At 42.5% G+C, this 20,920-nt stretch overlaps 1 protein-coding gene across 7 annotated transcripts in view; it reads right to left on the bottom strand.

Annotated features, from left to right (window-relative positions):
* Tcf4 (transcription factor 4) overlaps positions 1-20,455 on the bottom strand; it is a 348,878-nt gene extending 328,423 nt beyond the window's left edge. For 6 of the 7 annotated variants that reach the window (XM_038330325.1, XM_038330329.1, XM_038330328.1 and 3 more), the window contains exons 1-3: positions 19,907-20,036; positions 18,950-19,040; positions 17,129-17,201 (exon numbers count right to left, since the gene is read on the bottom strand). In XM_038330325.1, the coding sequence (XP_038186253.1) occupies positions 17,129-17,201; positions 18,950-19,021 (145 nt within the window). In that variant the 5' untranslated portion in view covers positions 19,022-19,040; positions 19,907-20,036. Of the gene's footprint in view, positions 1-17,128; positions 17,202-18,949; positions 19,041-19,906; positions 20,037-20,324 lie in introns of those variants that run through there. The other variant, XM_038330326.1, reaches the window with a different exon arrangement.
* Between the last annotated feature and the right edge of the window lie 465 nt (positions 20,456-20,920).

Genomic DNA, 20,920 nt, shown 5'->3' with positions numbered 1-20,920 from the left:
CCAAAGAGGGCTCACAACCGCCCATACGCCCAGCTACAGAGAACCTGACGCCCTCTTCTGGCCCCTGTGCATACCTGCACCCCCATGCACGTACCCACACACAGGCACACATACCATTTAAATAAATCAATAAATATTTTTACAAGGCTCTGTTTACTAAAAGTTACTGCAAAGGAGAAAGGGATGGGCCACAGAAGTACCTGCAGTAGGTGACTGGGAAAGAATTATTCAAAACTCGAACAACACCTACAAATTGATTACAGAAAAAAAAAGGAGAAAATGGGGAATGGGGGAATTCCAAGGAACAATGAGGAGAAAAAACATACGTGATAATAAGTATATGCAAAACCTCATCATCAAGAAACCTGCATATTGAAACTACAATGAGATACGTTTTATGTTTTATACCTACTAGAAAGAAACAAATTAAGAAGCTTGATTAACACCTAAGATAGACAAAGACATGTACCCATAATAATCATTTATGCTGCAGGTGAGAATGTAGATTACTAAATTGAAAATTAAAAACTCGAGAAAAAAAATCTTGTCATGTTGCGCTTTCACATAACGTGACAGTCTAGGACGTCTACTCACAAGCATCTACGTTACTGAGAGACTCTCCCTGTGGATCAGCTAAGAAACCAAACCAAGCATGGCTCGCACAAAACAGGCTACCAAGCCAGAAGCTCAAAGGAAACAAACCGGGGTGGTGTTCAGCAGTATCAACAGTGACGGAAAACCACCCGCATCCTCGCGGGTCAACCTGGAGCACACACAAAGTGAGAACGGAAGTGGCAGAAGACTGCACAATGCTGTCTCTGCAATCCCCCCAGGTGAGCCAAAACACCAAACTTCACATCCTAAAACTACTCCACAAGAGAAAAGGGGGAGCACATCATAATGCTTACCTGTCACAGAAAAGATAAAAGGGAACAGCAACAGAGAGGGAAAGTTTAGAAAGAGAACCAGCAGCTAGTCGCAAAACTGCTCTGGTTGGTAGAAAGGGTGGGTGGGCTCGGAAGCATTCCTCCATGACTAAATTTCATGACTTACAGCATGCTACCCATAGTCCTCTGCAGCTGTCAAATACTACATGCTAAACAGGTCCTGTAATACAGACTGAGTATCCCTTATCTGAAATGCTTGAGACCCGATGTGTTTTGAATTTCATATTCTTTTTGGATGCTGCAGTATTGGAATGCACAACATGGAAAGACTGGGGGGCGGAGCCCAGGTCTGAACACAGGAATTTACGTTTCACTGGCACCTCACACACATAGTTCAGACGCCATTTCGTGGAGTGTTCAATGCCTCCGTGTGAAGGGACATAGGCTCTGATGTGGGGTTTTCCACTTATAGCCTCAAGTCAATGTTCAAAAACTTTGGATTCTTGGTTTTCAGGGGGTAGCATGTGCATGGCCTGTATCTGATCAGGGTCACATGGAAAATGGGGAGCACCTGAAGAGAGAGCAGATGCAGTGCCAGGTCTTGATACAAAGGGGTAAAGGAAGACCTCTGTGGATGGAGGGAAGGTGAGGGGGATAGTTTTCTACTTGTCTTTTACTTGGTTTTGGTTTTTGAGACATGGTTTCACTCTATAGCCAAGGCAAGCCTAGAACTCATGGGCAATCCTCTACCTCAGTCATCCAAGTGCGGGGATTACAGGTTTCAGTGACCACACCCAGCACATCTATCTTTGCATTTAATTATGCAGTATTTCAAGCATGAAAACAAAATAGTATAGAAAAGAGCTTGCCATGATGACATTGACAATGCTAAACTTTTACTAACTTTTATTGAGGAAAATAATCCAGCAGGCAAGGTGGCACACAACTGGTCACATACTGAGTTCTAGGCCAGCCAGAGCTACACTGAGAAACCCTGCTTCAAAAAACAAACAGACAAACAACCTAACTAGGCATGGTGCTTGCAATTCCAGCATTCAGGAGGCTGCAGCTAAAGGGATTATAAATTTGCAGCCACCACCAGTCTGAGCAACAAAGTGACACCCTGTGTGGACAAAGAAAAGTGTGGGGGGCGGGTGACAGAGACAGGAAGGGAGACTAGAGAGATGGCTCAGCAGTTAAGAGCCCTGATTGTTCTCGCAAAGGACCCAGGTTTGATTCCCGGCACCCACATGATGACTCACAATGCCCTGTAACTCTAGTCCTAGGGGATTTGACACTCTCTTCTGGCCTCCATGATCACGAGATTCTAGGTATGCAGATGGCATACAGGCATACAAGCAGACAAAATATCTGCTATGCAACAATGCTTTTGTTTTTTTGTTTTTTTTTTTTTTTTTTTTTTGGTTTTTCGAGACAGGGTTTCCCTGTAGTTTCTAGAGCCTGTCCTGGAACTAGCTCTTGTAGACCAGGCTGGCCTCGAACTCAGAGATCCGCCTGCCTCTGCCTCCCGAGTGCTGGGATTAAAGGCGTGCGCCACCACCGCCCGGCGCAACAATCCTTTTGTACACTGTGAATATCTATTACTTTCATTAGTTTTATAAGAAACCAGCTGGCCAATAGATGGCAAAAAGTGGTTAGGTGGGAGAGCCAAACTGAGATGCAGGGATGAAGGAGGGCAGAGCCAGTCAAACACAGAATAAGCAGGAGATGAGCACGCCATGCTGAAAAAAGTTACCACCACGTGGTAGAACAAAGGTAAAAAGTATGGGTTCATTTAAAATGCAAGAGCTAGTTAGTAATAAGCCTAAGCTATTGCCCAAACATTTAAAATTAATAATAAGTCTCTGTGTGGTTATTTGGGATGCTGGCTGGGAGGAGGACAGAGCTGACTGGAGGGACACAATCTGGCTACAAATAACTATTCACATAAAATAAATAAAGAATAATGTTTTAAAAGTGCTGTAGATCTGTAGAAGCTTAGTATGTCCCTCCAAAAGAAAGGCCAGCACATTTTATTTTGCTTTTATCTAAGACTTACCAAAGCATGCCCAGAGGATGATAGACTCCCTAGGAGGCAGACACCGCACCTGAGAGCTGGTAAGCTACATCTGGCTCGCCAGCAGTGGATACATGCTTTAAGGAATTTTGCTTTTGGGGCTGATAGTTTCTACACTTCCCTCATGAACACAGATGCTGAAGAATCCAAACAGTTCTGGGAACCAGGAGCCAAGTATCACTAATTGGCATTGGTCTAAGGCTAGCCTATTAGCACAGCTGCACCCAGTGCTAACCAGCTGGCCCACATAGAGATGGGGAAGAGAAGCCTCGGTTTCTCTTCTTTAACTTTCACAGTAGACACACTGAGAGAGTTGCGAGATTCTGCCTCATGAGAGAGACTACCCAGCATCCTAGATTGAGAGAAGACCTAAGATCAAACTACGGTTCACGAAAGAATGGAGCAGAAACAGCTGGAGGCAATCACGGTAGAGGCTGATGGTAGTTAGGAGAGACCAAGGTGGGAACTGAGGGTGGGATTTGGGTAAGTAGGAAAGCTTCATGTCATACCCGATCAAGAGCTAACAGATAATTTCCCCTTTTGGTCTACCTCAAGAGATAAATACAGGCCCTGGAGAGATGGCTCAGTGGTTAAGAACACTGGCAGCTCTCCCAGAGGACCCAGATTCAATTCCCAGCACCCACAGGGCAGCTCACAACTGTCTATAACTCCAGTTCCAGGGAATCTGATGACTACACGCCAAATGCACATAAAATAAGATCAAATAATTTTTTTAAAAAAATAATAAAGAAATACAATCAAATACTGATGGTACAATCCCAGGCAGAGCACCATAGAAGTCAAACCACCCTCAAGTTCACGGACAAACACGTCCAGTAGCATCAGGGGACTTATGGATTCTAGCAAACAGTTCTAACATTAGGGACAACAAGCCTAAATGGTCCCTAGTCACCAAAAAAAGACACGTTTTGACCTCTGCACCCTAGAAGAACAGAATTGTGAAATCAATCCAACACTTTTCTCAGAAAACATAAGGTGTTTCTTCAGTGATCAGTGGCCATAGGTGCAGGGAGGGAATGGCAACAGGAAGCTGATTTGCACATTCTCAAGTTAGTAAAATGTTAAAAAGGCTCTTACACACATACACACACACACACACACACACACACACACACACACACAAGTACTCACTAGGAATGTTCTCCCATGAGCTGAAGGCACAGATTTCAAATAAGGACTCCAGTCAGTTCTTGAATTGTAGTCGCCAGTGGCAGCCCAAACTCGGAAACCCAGTTCATACCTGAACATGTGTCTACAGGAGCCTCACAGCTGGCAGGGCCGATATACTGAGTACCATGTGGGTTGCAGTTCCTAGCTGCAGCAGAGGGTCCCCAGGAACAAGTCTGATCAGTAGCGATGTTCCTTGTGCTCAGTCTTGCAGAACCTGGCCCAATCCACCTCTGGGTCCGTTCCAATCATGCTCTCCTACCCGATCACCGTACCTCACTTAATATGGGAGCCCAGTCAGCCCCCTTCATCCACCTAACTATCCCCATCCACCAGAACTCAGCTTAGCTGTACTCACCTCTAAGAAGCCTTTCCCTACTGTTCAGCTGGGCCAGCTAATGTGACTGTTAATGCTTCTCTCACCTCCTACATTAGAGCTTGCTGTCTTGTAGGTTATTTATCCCATAGTGTCTACTGCCATTTTCAGGCAACTTTGGGACCCTGTCTGTATTCTCCTGCATTCACCTCCAGAGCCCCGTATGCGACCTACCACATGGTAATCAAATTTTAAACTAAAAGAGTCATTTTAAATCCTAGTACTCAGGAGGTCGAGCAAGAAGATCATGAGTTCTAAGTCAACCTGGGATACACATAATATGAGCCCCCCCCCCTCTCTCTCTCTCTCTCTCTCTCTCTCTCTCTCTTTCACACACACACACACACACACACACACACACACACACAGAGAGAGACACACACACACACACAGAGAGAGAGAGTAAATAAAATTTTTAAAAAAACAAAAACTACATTACTGTGTATAAATTATAAAATAAATATTACAGAAATTCAAATGTGAAGATTAAAAGATATCTTTAGTTTCTTTCAAGCAAATCAATCTCGCACACTTGCAATTTTTAAATTTCTGCTCAAAATTGACAAATGGGACATAATTATAATCATTTCCCTTAGAGACTGTGGTGCTAAATTTGAGAGTACATTCATAACAACCCACCTGAAGGTCCAACTTCCACATTCATTCTAAAGCTTCCTTCCTTTACACACCACACACACACACACACACACACACACACAGATTCTAAAATTGAGATTTCCACTGGAAATGTGCACTGAACTCTACTTGAAAGCCATCTTTTGCAGGAGACTGTATCTCTTCATTTAAAAGCACTTTCTTGGCAAATCCCAGCTGAACTTCTAACACCAAGAGCAGTGCGCTCCACTTAAAGGCGGGAATTGACTCTGGTCAAGCCCCGCAGCAAGGAGCATCCCCAAGGTAACAGGGGCATTTGTGGCTGGCCTCTCGGGAAAATAAAAACTTACAAAATGAATGAATGAGTGACAAAGTAAATGAGCACATGGAAGTTTATCATTCTTGATAATTCTATCAATGTCCCAACAACAGATTCACAAGCCCAAATTAAAAAAAAAAAAAACACTCACAAAAAAAAAAAAAAAAAAAACGCCCTTATGGTATCCCAAACTTTTCAACATTGTTTCACCAACCAAGACTTGACCCGATTCTACCAAAACCTTCAGGGTTAAAGAGTGCTTTTAACACTACAAGAATATATCTTATGCAAAAGAAAAAAAATACTTCTACATAGGCTAAAACAATACAGAATAATAAAAACTTAATGAAATCAAGGGAAAATTACATGTCAGAAGAAAATTAACCTAAAAGCTAAAAGTTACTAGCTGATAGCTGGTGAGGTGACTCACCAGGTAAAGGTGCTTGCAGGCAAACCTGACGAGCTGAGTTCGATCCCTGGGACACACATGATTCAAGGAGAGAAGTGTATTCCTCAAGTTGCCCTCCGGTCTCCACACATATGACGTGGTACCACATCCACACATACCCAGTACATAAGCTAACTAATTAATTAATAATTTAAAGTGTAAGAAGAATTGCAGATCAGAGACCGGAAAAGCATTCAACGCCTTATAGCATAAGTTAGAGGATGATGATGCTCAACACGACAATGACTCAAAGAACTAAAACCAACAGTGTCTGGGCTGACTATATGGCTCAGAGAGTATGCACAAGGTCCTGAGTTCTAATCCCCAGCATCTACAGAAAAAGCCAAGCATGGCTACTCTCAGTTCCCTTGGGAGTGAAGACTCAATGACCTCTGGGACTAGCTGGCCACTAGCCTACCTCCGGGAAAAGTAAAAAGAAACACTAACTCAAGAAAATAAGGCAGAGATTCACTGCTTACTCTTACTTTCATGGACCACAACCACTCATCCCACCTACACACACACACACACACACACACACACACAATTGTTTGGTCTTTTCAAACTTATAAGATCAAATCATATATGAAAATATTATTAGTATCTGATGGCCAAATTTTTCAAGTGTCCTAGTCTGCTTTCTATTGCTATGATAAACACCATAACTAAAAGCAATGTGAGGGGAAAGGGCTTATGTCATCTTATAGATTACATTTACAGTACCATCAGGAAGGAAAGTCAGGGCAGGCACTCGCGGCATGAACCTAGAGGCAGCAACTGAAGCCAAATCAACAGAATGATACCTAGTGGCTTGTTCTCCATGGCTTATTCAGCTTGATTTTGCTTTGTTTGTTTGGCTGGTTGGTTGGTTAGTTGGCTGGTTGATTGGTTGTTTTTGGAGATGATTTTTTTTTCAAGGCAGAGTTTCTCTGTATAGGCCTGGCTGTCCTGAAACTCGCTCTGCAGAACAGGTTGGCCTCAAACTCAAGAGATTTGCCTGCCACTGTCTCAAGGGCTGGGATTAAAGGTGGGTGCCACCACACCCAGCTATCAACTATCAACTCTCTTTTTTTAAATGTATATATGTATGTATGTATTCATTTATTTATTTTTATTTTTATTTTATTTATTTTTTGAGGGGTAGTTGAGATAGGGTTTCTCTGTGTAACAGCCCTGGCTGTCCTGGAATTAGCTCTTGTAGACCAGGTGAGCCTTGAACTCACAGAGATCCACCTCTCTCTGCCTCCCGAGTGCTGGGATTAAAGGCTTGCGCCACCATGGCCCAGCTAACTTTTTTATACAACTTAGGGCCATCTGTGCGGCAGGGCACCACTCAAGCAAGCTGGACCCTCCCACATCAATCATTAACCAAGAAAATCTCCCACAGGCTTGACTACAGGCCAATCTTATGGTGACATTTTCTCAATTGAGGTTCTGTTTTCCCAGGAGATCTTAGCGTGTTTAAAACTGGCCAAATACAAACGCGCTCAGTATGTGAAGGTTTTGCTCCCTAACCTGAGTGACCTGAATTTCATCCCCAGAGTCCACAGAAAACTGGAACCAACTCTACAAAGTCACTCTCTGTCCTCCATTCACATACCCACGAACACATTATGAGTACACACAAAACAAATAAATAAATTTTAAAAGAAAAGCAAGTTACTATGAGACTAACATGATGGGGTGGGAAGAAAAGATAAAAAATACATAAGATCTCAACAGAATTTCTTAAGTGCACCTAGAAACATCTTTGGAAGGTTTTATTTTCTTTGTACTTTGTAGATTACCCAAGGGTTCATTAATAAGTTCCCCCTTAACCAATCTCAACCAACACCTGAATCTGCAGCCACTGCTAACTGGAAGCTTCTGCTCCACTGAGTGTGGTTACAGAGGGACATTTTCATCTCTGACCCTTGGGACGAGGAAAATGCACACATGCACATATGCGTATTTTTCCTGCTTGTGACACAACTGTAAGGCGCTCTATTCAAAGAAGAATCCAGCTTCTTCACAGTGTTTTCACAAGCGTTATGTAAATTGGGGCTGGGATGATATTATCCTTGAGACAGGTTTGGAAATGTACTCATGAGTTACTACACGGCAATAAATACATCCGTGAATCACTACATGGCGATCATAACTATTACATTTTCCTGCTAGCTCTGACCCAGATGTTATGTGGCCCTGGTGATGATGGTGGCAATGATAATAAAGAAAGATGATGAACTTTTGCGATCTTAAAACATTCTAAATCTGTAGCTTTTCTTTCTGAGCAGGTGTAATGCCTCCTGAATTATGCTGGCGGGGCTCATGTTGCTTTTTGTAATTTAAGAGACAAGCTTTAAAGTTCTATCATGTTAGAAATATGAAACAGCTTCTTAGGAACAAACATTGAAAAAAAACTGCCAGATTTTCAGAATTTAGTTTAATGAATAATTTTCTCCAAAGGAGCTATCATTTGGGATCAAGAAAAAATTTCCACTTTGAATATCATAGAAAAAGTATGAAACTAATTCACATCAAAAATTTTGAAAAATCAAAAACTTCAATTTCCACACCCAATGTTATCCATTAAAGAACTCAAGCTTTTGAAGGCACTGGCTTTTAATCTGTTACACCCCTTGAGAAATTCAACGTTGGGGGGAAAAGACACAATAAAAATATTGACATTTAAAGTTTGAAGATCATCCCAAGTCATGTGTGCCTAGATGAGAGTGGAACCTTACTGCAGAGCAAGGACCATCGATGCTTTCTTCCCTCTGTTCCTGGTTCACTATCATCTGGATAAAAATTTAGCCCCTAAACACACCCCTCTTTCAGGATCAAAATCAATGTATTCATGAAAGTTTTAACAGCAAGAGCATCTGGTAAGAAATAAGCTTTCAAAAACTAAACATAAAAAAGAAATACATTTCTATTTATATAAACTATCGCAAGCCCAGGTGTAGAGGCGCCAGACTTGAAGACGTAAAAGCAGGTAGATCATAAGTTCTAGACCGGCCTGGGCTTCACAGCAAACCTTGTTGATAAATAAATCAGACAAACGGATTTTTAAAGCTGATACATGACTATGTCTTCTGAAAGATATAAGCTGATTTCATATGCACATATGTGTATTTTTTTTTTATTGTTGGGCTCCATGACCCGTTTGGATACATCCTTCTCCCACAAAGCTTCCCATGTCCTTACAGCTGCCAAGGAAGGTGGTGAACTTAACATAAGGACACTAAAGAAGTCATCAGGTGGGCCACCTGTAAGCATTAAAATAGGTGGCTAAAAAGCAAGCCAGGTAAACAGAAGCAGCATCTTCTGGCCATTCCCAACATACTAAACCCAAGGGGTGCAGCTCCAGCAGCTCCACTGCCATCTCAGGACGGGACAGAAATAAATACACCTTCCTAGCCATGCATTATCAAACTTCACTCAACTTAAGGGACTAGAGAAGCCATTCCAGACAGAGCACGACAATTTGCATGTTTTTCAAGCCTTGCTGTTCAGTATTTTACCGAATATGAAAACTAGGCTGGGCAGAGCTATCGTTCCCACATTCGCTGTAGATGCTCCATCCTTTCCTCATTTGGCAGTTCTTTAAGGACTTTGTAGTTAAGCCCCGGTTTGGGAAATTTGAGATTAAGAACCTTCCATTTGGAGGTCTTGCAATTCGGCTAAGTACCCCAAAAGGGAATGTTTAAATTAATGGAAGATTAAAGCAAGGAAGAACATTCTATAAGGTATTCCATAATGGAGCTCTGTCACCACCTTCTCTCTTTTATTGAGAAAATAGTCTGTTCCCAAGGGGCTGAAAGTTTATACGCCAACCATCAGACCAGTTTAACTATTCAAAGTTAAAAATGTCAGGGAAAAAAAAAGCTCGTAATGGAAATGCTGACATGCCATGAAGTAAGCACAGGCAGGTGCCCTGCCACCAGGGTCATAATTCAATCAAGCTGCACTCTGACGTCATCTGCTACAGAAAAAAAAGCCAAATGGTTTATGAACAGCACCAGAACCCCCAAGATTAAATTACAGCCCTGATATTTAATCATGGGTCTTACTATGTTATTTTTAATAACACAATACATTTTAACAGTTATTCGTCAACTGCCTGAGCCAAATTAGGCCCTGCGATGACAAGCGAGCCCGAGTATGATGTCCATCTAGCACCATCTCAGCTTTATTATTTTTTTCAGAAATGGTAGATTATATAGCTTTTTTGCACTGGAAAAAGATATAGTTGATAACAACTGAGCGGGTCAAACCTTAATTAATAGCAGCACCGCCACTGTGACTGGAGGGTTGGGACATGTATATTTATACCCCGTGTTAGCCACAACCAACTGTATGACTCGGGGAAGAGATATTTAGCTCCTCTCCCAAAATCTTGACGCTTCCTCATAAAATAGAGCATCTCTATATCCTCCTGTAAACCTAATTTTCCATAAATCATTTACTTGCTAAATAGATACAGTGTGACTTTTCTTTAGGGTTCTCCAAGGATCAGAATATAAAGCTTCCAGTGTGAAAAGGGCTTGAATTTTACAACTCACCTAGGATGACTGATCAAAGGGGCGCCCTACCACATAAGAATGTATAAGCCAAAGTTTCCAGAGGCAGCGTCAACATCAGCAAATGAAACAGGTTCTTTACAAAGTAATGTATAAATACTGCCACACATGTGAAGGGTTGTTTGCAAAACAAATCAATACAGGCACATCCAACAATGGATTGCAGCTAATAAACTACATATAGTAATTACCACCAATGGCAGTCTGGAAAGTCATTCATTACATGTTAATTGTCACACAAAAGTACAAAAGCAGCCATCTGAACAATTGAGTGGCTGTACCTTTAAAAAAATATTTCTTACGGGCCTAAAATCCATCCACAGGAACCGATTTTAAACACACCTGGGTATTTGATATGCTGATTAACTGGCCCTTTATTTAGTTTTGAAATGAAAATAAATACAACAACCTCTTCAGTGGTTTTGCCATTTCTGGGGGTCTAACATAAATAAATGCATGTATTTGTACACTTCCATTTCTTATAACAAAGTGTTAGCACATCTTCCTGAAAGCCCAAACTGTCATTCATCTAATGTTTCCCTTAAGCATAAAGAGCTATGATCAATAGCATCTACCCAGACACTTTAACTCACACTGAGTCTAAATTGGGGCATGCATGGAAGAGGATAACTCCCATGTAAGTTTAGAAATTTGGGGGCCAATTCTGAAAATTTTAAATCAGTGTAATTAAGAAACCTGTAACAAAAATAACCTTTCACAAAAGCCTAGGATACACTCTTCCTTCTCTAATACTTAGCATGATCTAATTAGCTTGGAAGAACACCTGGTCATAAAAAAAGCTCATAAAATACAAAACTAAGCAAGGGGGGATTTTTCTTCTACTACCTGGCCCTTATTTGATGCTGTGTCTCTGTAAGAATCTGATTTAACCAGTACACATACAGATTCTAAAGGCTTAACCAAGAGCATTTTGATTCAAGACCTGTAAACTGAGAAACATTTCAAAATACACCAGGTTCCTTATGAGGTAACTTGAGATCTGTTCTCTTAGATTATGGGAACCAATGTAAATAACATTCTAACCCTCACCCTTAGACATCACAAGCCTGAGGGCATCAGGGCTCAACTCCATGCCCTGGCCAAGGTTGCAAACTCCCAGTATAAAACGGAGTTTACCATTAGAAGTAAATGTTTTATCTGTAAAGCTTACGAAATTACTTTGTTTATCATAGCAGATGAAAGCAAAAAAGGAATAATTTTAGGCTCCAAACAAAACTGTTTATATGACAGTCTCTACTGCTCCATGATTCTGAGCATTTAAGACAGATTCAAGCAATTAACAGCATAAACTTTCATTACATAGTTCTATTATATATGTTTATGTGACTTCGCTGTTCATCTGTTATTTAAGTGATTTCCTCATTACAATAGTAGGGGAAAGATAATTTGCTGATGCTGTCAAAAATGCTAAGCATTTCAGTCTCAATAGTTCTTGGATCTCCATGCTTGTTTAATGCATTTTATTTACTTAAGTCAGTGTCAAATAGAGTACCCATTCTTCCCTCTGGATTTAGGAAACTAACACTTTAAGCACATGTCTGGTAATAGACATATCAAAACTTCCAAACTGTTTATCTTAGTGATGCAGATGAACTCAGGATTATAGAACTCACTTGAATTCCATTCCAAAGACTTAACAATGAACTGCAAGCTTTTTTATATTTAAATATAAGAGGGCCTTATTTGTTCAAATATTAATAGGCCACACTGGGTTGCTGCAATTTCAGGTCTGATTATTTACACAAAAATAATGGAATAATACGCCTTTACTGGGCCTACATAGCTGCTGATTTCCCATAGAAAGAAAGCACAGCTTTTAAAATTTCTGATATATTTTCTCCGTAAAAATAATGTGCTAATGCGAGAACAATACACTAACTCACATGGAAATCCACCATAACTTAAAATGGTAACTTAATCTGGACACTGAAGCAGGGAAAATAGTAGGTAAGGTTTGCAGCACTACCTTAAATATGTTACTTTTTAAATGCTTTCTATTCTAAAGATCATACATAGTATTCCATGCCAGGCCTCACTATTATATTTCATAGCCATATAATCTTGAAAAATACGAACTGTCTGGTTCTCGATGCCTTTGTATGGGCTCATGTGGGCTGATGCACATGTGTGCCTATTAATGTGTGCATATATATATGAAGGTTGCAAAGATTTGGGTCTAGGCAGGCCTGAATGTAAACCTAATTTCATTACTAACTGCCTTGAGAACAGGTGGTTTAAAAACTCTGTGCCTCAGTTTCCTCACCTGCGAATTGGGTATGGGGATGTTTGCATCTCCTTGAGTTCTTGGGAGGACTGAAACTAGAATGCACGCACAGCAGAGAGCATGGCCCCTGGCACGAAGCAGCACTCACTCGGGCTTCCACGGTTCTGCCCAGCACTCCAAAAGAAGGAACACAGGGGACACCAGACAGGAGACAGCAATCAATAATCTAAAACAGTTCCACACCTAAGCCAAGTGCTCAGAGGGCACGCGAGCAAACGACAGAACTTCCAGGGCACACAACACCCCAGTCCTGAAACCCCATGATGTCTGACGAAGGAGAGAGAAACAGTGGCAAAGCCAACGCTGTCTCCCATACAGGGTCTGCAGGACCACAGACAGCAAATCAACGCTGACTGTCAACACTAACAAAGGACAGCGAGCAAGGACGCCCCTCACTCGGGCTCCTGAGTTCCGCAGCTGTGTACTGGAGGCTCTGGGTCCTGTGTTTCTCCGGGGCTGGCCCTCGGAATAATACTGGGGCTTTGATATAAGAAAGCCTGATGCTACTGGACTTGTTCAAACTCTATTAAAAGCTCTCAGTCCGTGTAAAAACTTTTACAACCAGCATGGACTGTACCAGACTAGGATGTATAGAACACACAGACAGACAGACACACACACACACAGACACACACACACACATACACACACACAAAGGAAAGAAAATAGGGAGCATCTCCTCCACACACACCTTCAAGGAAACCAATTTCCTTTCTACAACCATCAAAAAAATTCACACTGACACAGGAAGAAATGAACACAGGATGTTAGCAACTTGAATTTTTTTCCCCCTCTATCATACAAAAGGTTGATTGGTTGATTTTCCCCCCTCGATGACTTGATCAACTGACATATCATTTTGGTGTCATGGGGACACAGGTGAGCTAACTTACACGAAAGCCAAGGACTGTTTTCTCCTTTCCAAAACTGGTTTAGGAGAGAGAGGTGATGGGCTTTGACATTCCTTTTAACTGTTTTAACACTGTTTATTTGGCAATCTTTACCAACTGCTGAACACCTAAGAGCTAAGCAACTACAGCAGGGTAAGACCCCTCCACTTTTAAACTGAAGGAGCAAGCTGCAGGATGGTCCACAGACCCACCGTTCACATGTGCGAACAGAAGCCAAGAGGGCTGACCTAACAAGTTCTTCAGTACATTATCACTTTAGTAGGTCAACTTTAAGATCATTTTTATTTAAATGATGCCAAACTCTAGTATGTTTATCTTTTGTTCCCGGAGGCCTCAAACATAAAATAAACTACACATTTCTTATGTTAGAAAATTAAGCCTCAACTCACCCTAACACAGAGCTGCTTTCTTTGGGTGCCCCAATCATCTTTTTTTTTTTTTTTTTCTTTAGCGGGAACAGTTTTCCAAGCATGCAGGCCTGTGGCTGCTTTTAGTTCATTTTTAGATCAATACTATAAGAGCTATCAGGTTGCTCTGTATACATTACCCTCTAGGCTGGAGCTACTCCTTAAACACAACCCCAGAGCCACCAGTTAAGGTCATGGAAGCTCTGGTCCATCCTGGCTCAACAGTTTTTACTGCATTCTGGAAACACCTGCACACATCAAACAAAACCTGCTGGTCCTTTCCTGGGTTGACAAAAGCCTTTCATGTGAAAAATGCTCCCTGGGAATGTCAGGCTGCAGCTCAGGTTACATTCCACTTGCCCAGCAGCCTCCCCATTTCTTCAGGTGGGAGGAAAAGCCGTGTTTGTGGAATGGAAGATTAAAGGGAAACCCAGCCACACTCTGCGTCCTCACACTGAATACCATGTAGTAAGGAGTCAACAGCTATCGGGAACCTGAAGAATGAAATATCACCTGACCTCGCTGAAGAAAAAACAAACAAAAACAAACAAACAACAGCACTGATTTTTCAAACTGGGATTCTTTATTTATGGTCTAGATCTCTTTTCCCTGAATCCAAGTTTCAAAGTCATATCTGAGTCCACTAAGGACAATGAATACGAATTTGAAGTTACTTTAGAAAATATTTCCTCTATCCAAAGTTTTCTCATTCATCCTTCCAGTTAAAAGGGCAAGGTGCAGTCTACATAATTTTTTTTTAAAAAAAAAAATCATGCTTTAAAAGAGACACGTGTCTCTTGTTGTGTAGAAATACAAACCTTGTTCTTAACTAGTAGCCATGTGTTCTGACGTGCCTTAATAGAGGGGAGCCAAGCTCTGGAGCCTCTGTATTCCAGCCCCCATCCCCCTGCTAGCAAGGAACGCCTGCATTTTCAATCAGGCAGGCAGGATAAAAGAACCCTACACTTTCTATCCTTACAAGGTAAACATCTGGTCCTGAAAACCACACCACTAGTGCCAGGTAGCTTTAAAGTTCAACACCTTGAAGATAATCTCTGAATATTCATAAGAACTATCCTAACCGTTCAGCAGGGAGGAGGTCTCCTTCTGGGATTATGTATACATAAACACCCCCCCCAAACACACACACACATACACCCCCCCCACACACACAAACACACCATTGTCTGATCAGCTAAAGTTTTGATATATGATCACTTACCAAAATGAATTAGTACATACTCAACTCATCCATCCTACGCTGTCTACAAACACTTCAGCACCTCAGCAAGGACTTTAACTGAGCAGGAACACAGAACACGAGCTGAAGTTAAAACAACTGTCTTTTTAAAGTTAACATGTTTCATACTTGTAATACATCTTAATATATTAAATCATATCTAAAGTAATATATTAACTTATTCCAAATGTGTCCAGCTTTCCAACAGTGTAAACAGTATTTTACACTGACTTTAAGAGTAGTCAGTCTCTGGGCATGCCTGACATCAACTTTAGTCAGATTTCAACTGTACACACATTTCTTAAGTGGAACATGAAGAAAATGACTGCCAGACATAAAGTTAGTATTTTATGGTGTCTCCAGGAAACGCTAACTGGACTACAGCAGACATTTGCCTTCATCGCCACTTGAAGCATTCATGGTACTATTTTCTGTCTTGAGAGCTATATAGAGAAGACTGTACAGAAATCTCTAAGATGTAACACTGATACCATTTTGTTAAAAATGGAGCCAGTCACGGGATTCACACGGTAAAGCAAACATACTGTCACTAGCACTTTTCATCAAAGACCTTAAAAAGGCCAAAGTCACACCATAGGAGGCATCACATACTTTGTAAAGCATATTAAACAGAAAAAAAAAAACCCTAAACTTATAGGACCCAGGAGAGGTAACTTACTTAAAAACCAGCAAGCTTTAAAAGACATTAAATTTATAAAAATACATAAATCGTACAAATCAGGTCAACAAGATTTCTTTGGTTGCTACTGCACCAGATGAAAAGACAGAAAAATGATATCCACAGCTGACAGACAAGCACACTAGCATCTCACAGCTAAAAGATGTCAACATTTACCAGCCTGACTTAAGAATAGTGCGGACCCGGGGACTGTTCTTTACCATGGCCAGAACTCAAAAATCCTGCAGCTACTTAACAGGCATCAGTAGATTTAAACCCTGGACCTAAAGGATATCAGGCAACAATGTACTGACTCCTTGTTTAAAACTGGCTGGCAAAACAAACAAACAAACAAAAAAAACAACACTGTACAGAAATCTCACATTTTCAGCTCCCACTTTTAATAAGAGACACTCAGAGTCCTATACTAAAAATTCCTCCTCAGATGCCAGATAATCACTGTGCACACAGACTCCTTTGTGAATACCGCGGCCTTTTTGTGGGAGCATCATCCAAAGAATTCTCATGTATAAAATGCTAAGACTCTTTAAATCTGCAATATTAAATTCATTGCATAAGTCAATGATAAGGGAGGGAAAACCAAACAGCTCAAGCATCCACAAGGTATTTTAACAATAAATGGATTTCTTCTTAGCCTCTCAGGCTAGCATGAGGCTATTTACAGACCTGTCTGAAAAATTAAGTGCCCTTTTCTTTGAAATGGTTAATTGTATACAGAACCTAATAACTGCTATTATTTCCCCTTTTATGAAAGTTAGATTCCCCCCTCTATTTTAAAATAGGCAACATAGATCTGTCCCCATGTTATTAACAGTAGTCTTATGCTCACATGTTTAATTACAACCATATCTTTAAAAATCACTTTTAAATTAAGTGATGGAATCCCGATATGGCTTTCTTGATGGAGAGACAGGTCTCACTTTAATTGCAAAAAGGCAACATTCTGTAAAAGTTTGCTGCTCATAGAAAATGAGATAACCGCAGCATCAGAGGCTAAAACTCGGAACACGTCAACAGGGCCAAAAACACACAAAGAGTAAATAAACAAGTAAGGACATTGAACTTCACACCGAGGAAAGAATTCACATACTTGAGCCAGTAAAATGTCCACTTGCCAAAGAAGTTGGTCCATTTTTCCCACTGCTTACAGGAGGCGAAAACATCTAAAGGAAACAAAGAGATAGCACAGTTGAAAAGAAGACATCCGAGGCTTCAGAGTCCATCAAAGATCTTTCACAGTCTTGATAAATAACTTGGAGTTAATGCTAAGGCTTTATTTAGCAAAACAGATCACCATTGCCACCCAACTTAAAACTAAACCAGGCACCTCATTCCAACCTCCTCCCCCTCATTACCACAGTTCTGTCTCTCTCCTCGGGTGACTTAGATTGCTAGACAGTCCTTCTACATTGTGAACACAGTCCCTTTGGCATTATCAAGACATACATTAGGGGACAGCAGCCTCTCTAGAAAACACTAGTTTGACAAAGGAGAGGAAGTTGTTTGTTTTATACTGAAAACCTTGGACATAAACGTGGCGATGTCCATTTCCATCCTGTACAGGACTTGTCTGTCATACGTGAACCCAAATAAAAATAAAAATGCCACCTGCAGTAGATTCTCAGTTCAGCTCCAACATGAGAGCAATGCAGGCAAGTCCGTCTCCCCTCTCTCTCTCTCTCTCTCTCTCTCTCTCTCTCTCTCTCTCTCTCCTCTCTCTCTCACTCTCACTCTCTTTCACCCCCTCTCTCTCCAGCATTTATTTCAGCCCTAATTGGTTCCCCTCTTTTCCTCCTCTCTGGTGCATTTTACACACCTTCCCTGAGTCAGAGCCTGCGAAAAGCCAAAAGATCGAATGGAGAAAGTGCGACAAGCAGAAAGGGAGCTGCAAGGCTGCCTAAGGGCTATGCTTCCTGGCAAAACTTGCGAGAGCCATCTCTCCACAGGGTCTACCAGAGGAGCAGCGGTGGCAGCCAGCAGCGGCAACAGCAACAGCAGCAGCAGCAGCAGCAGCAGCAGCAGCGGCGGCAAGAGCAGCAGGAGCAGCAGGAGAGGGCCCCACTTAGAAGGTGGTTTGGCTTTTATTTGTGTGTTTTGTGGATTCTTTTGCTTTTGCCTTACAAATGCATCTTACACCAAACTCATCTGGCATGAAAACTGAATCCAATGCCCCTGGCCCTGTGGAACTCCTGGGAAAAGAGGGGATGGAGAAGGACCTAGGGGGTGCAATCGTAAAACTCCACAAGTGTGTACGTTCCTCTTAGTGCTGACTCCAAGACTGTAATTTACTAAAATAGTCCAAGACACTCTAAAGAATGTAGTCACAATTTATGCATAGGAGTTTCCAGAATTCTACCCTTCCCCTCCCCGGAAAAAAAAAAAAAAAGAGGCAGCCAGGAGGAAGTCAGGAGGACCATGGGTCCTTCCAACATACCACAGCACCATCAGCCTCAACTTTACAGCAACTGACTCTTCTAGGCTCCAATTCCCATTTCTAAAGGAAATAAATAAATAAATAGGATGCGGAGTAGGGCACAAAGTTAGCTATTCACTCTGTGTTCAGATGTGGCCAAGTTTTCCATGGACTCTACAGTTTTAAGGGGCTTCTGATTTTCCTTTCTGCTTATTTGGAGATTTCATTATTTGGAGAAATTGGTAGGTAAAGAAATCAAGGCAAGTCATTAGACGCTTAAAAAAAAAAAAACTCGGGTCTTCCACATCCCCAAATTAGTTTTTTTTTTTTTTTTAAAAAAAGCTTCTCAAATGGAAAAGACCCCCATATTTTCCAAGGGTTCAGCCACTTAAAAATTACCCCAGTCTTTCACATTACTATGGGTTTCTAGCTGAAGTGTTGGGGGAGGGTTGTTTTTTTTTTCCACAGCTGTTGTTAGTTTCCACCGTTCTTTCTTACCGCACTGAAATCCAGTAAATCACTCAGCTCTTTGTCCGTCCCTAAGGCAGCCATTCGCTGTTGGTGATGCATTTTAGCAAATCACACAAACCTAGAAACATGGAAATAACCGCAATCAGAAAATCCAGTCCCAATCCTTGAAGAAAACACAATCGGATTTTTGGAGACTGGGGGGTTGGAGGGGTGGGGAGATATAGGAGCGGATGGGATTAAGGTAGAAAGGAGTGAGGAATGGGAGACTTGTTGGGTTTTGTTGATTTTTTTTTAATGGAATAGGCAGCAATAGCAAAAAAAAAAAATAGCGATATTGTATTTCCAAAGAGACGATCAAACTAGTAAAATCCACTATAAAACCAAATCCTAGAAAGAGGGGGGTAGCCGCTCTTCAGCGCATCAATTTATGCAACAGGAGGTAGAGCGAGAAATGAATGGATCACAGAGAAAAGAGAAACTACTGCACGAACCGGTCTCAACTTTCCCCCCACCCTCCACCCCACCCCCTCACACGCACACACTCACTCGCACACACTCACAGCTCTCGCCCCTGCCCTGCAAAGTAGCTCGAAAGAAATTAAAGACCAGAGGTCCCTGGAGTGCAAACCCGTCCACAGGGGGTGGGGTGGCCAAGGAGGGGGAGCCGAGCGGAGGCTCCGGTCCTCTAATTGTCCCGCACCCCTAATTTGTGAAAGGAAGGGTTGTTTAAAAAATAAAAGAAGAAGAAGAAGGGAAAAAAATTGAAGTCAGGCCCATTGGCAAAGTGCGCTGTGCCCGGGAGCCCGCCGGGCCCGGAGGGGGCGGGGGCCGGGGGAGGGGACGCCGTCGCTCCTGAGCTCCCGAACCCCGACAGGGACTGCAGGGACCACGGGGGCCCCCCGAGCCCGAGCGCGGTCGCCCAGCCCGGCCCGGCCCGGCCCCGTCGTGCATCCGCCCAGCCGGCCCTGCCGCGCCGCTACCTACCGCCCGCGCGCGACGAGGGGCTCCCGGTGCAGCGCCGGCGCCCAGGCGGCGGTCATGTCTATCCCCCTGCCTCCGCCACCACCACCTCTTCCAACGGCCGGCGCCCGCGCCCGCGCCCGCTCCGGTTTCCCCGCCGCCGCCGCCGCCGCCGATCCGCAGACACACAGCCAAGATCCCTGACTCTTAACACCAACTCTCTTCTCCCGGGAGGGGAGGGGACGAGGGAAGGGGGGGAGGGGGAACACGGCGAGGCGCACGGAATTGCAAGTTCAGCAAAGAAATGGGTGGGGGGGCTCCGGCGGGGAGACGCGGCGCTCCGGGCCAGGCTGCCGGGGAAACACCCCCACCCCAGAAAAGAAAAAAAAAATCCCAACACCACCCCCGTCGCGGAAAAAATAAATAAATAAATAAAACCCACCAAGGAAAATTCACCCAGCACCTCATTTTTCCCCTCAGATGGCCAGTTACAATCTGAAGCCTGAACAGTTCAGGGTTTGCCGGGTTCATCCATCGGAGGCACTTTGAAATTGATTCGAGTTTACATCCCCTCTCACTTCTCTCTGTGTGTCTCTCTCTCTCTGTGTCTCTCTGTCTCTCTCTCTCTCTCTGTCTCTGTCTCTCTCTCTCTCTCTCACACACACACACACACATACACACACACACACACACACACACACACACACGAGCGCGCGCGCACACACACTCACACACACTGCAAAGCAAGTTTTGCTTTGCTGCAAATACACGTGATGCATAAAGACTTTGCCAAGACGAACAATATTTTTCTTTTCCATACAGAAACCCATCCTAGGGAGATATTTTGTTTGGGTAGTTTTGCGTTGGGGATGAAACCTGAATCGCAGACTTTCTTCCTTTCGCCCTTAACTTACTAAATCGTATAGCTGCAAACTTTGTTTTAAAAAGGAAACAAACAAGGTGATTTTAGGGAATGAATATGGTTTTGTTTTTACACTTGAGTTCCTAGGTACTCCAAGTCCGCGCTCGGCAGCACTT

This window comes from Arvicola amphibius, chromosome 5, assembly GCF_903992535.2.
Source record: "Arvicola amphibius chromosome 5, mArvAmp1.2, whole genome shotgun sequence".
Taxonomy (NCBI): domain Eukaryota; kingdom Metazoa; phylum Chordata; class Mammalia; order Rodentia; family Cricetidae; genus Arvicola; species Arvicola amphibius.
Note: the sequence above shows the minus strand (reverse complement) of the source record. Positions and strands in the feature narration are given on the sequence as shown.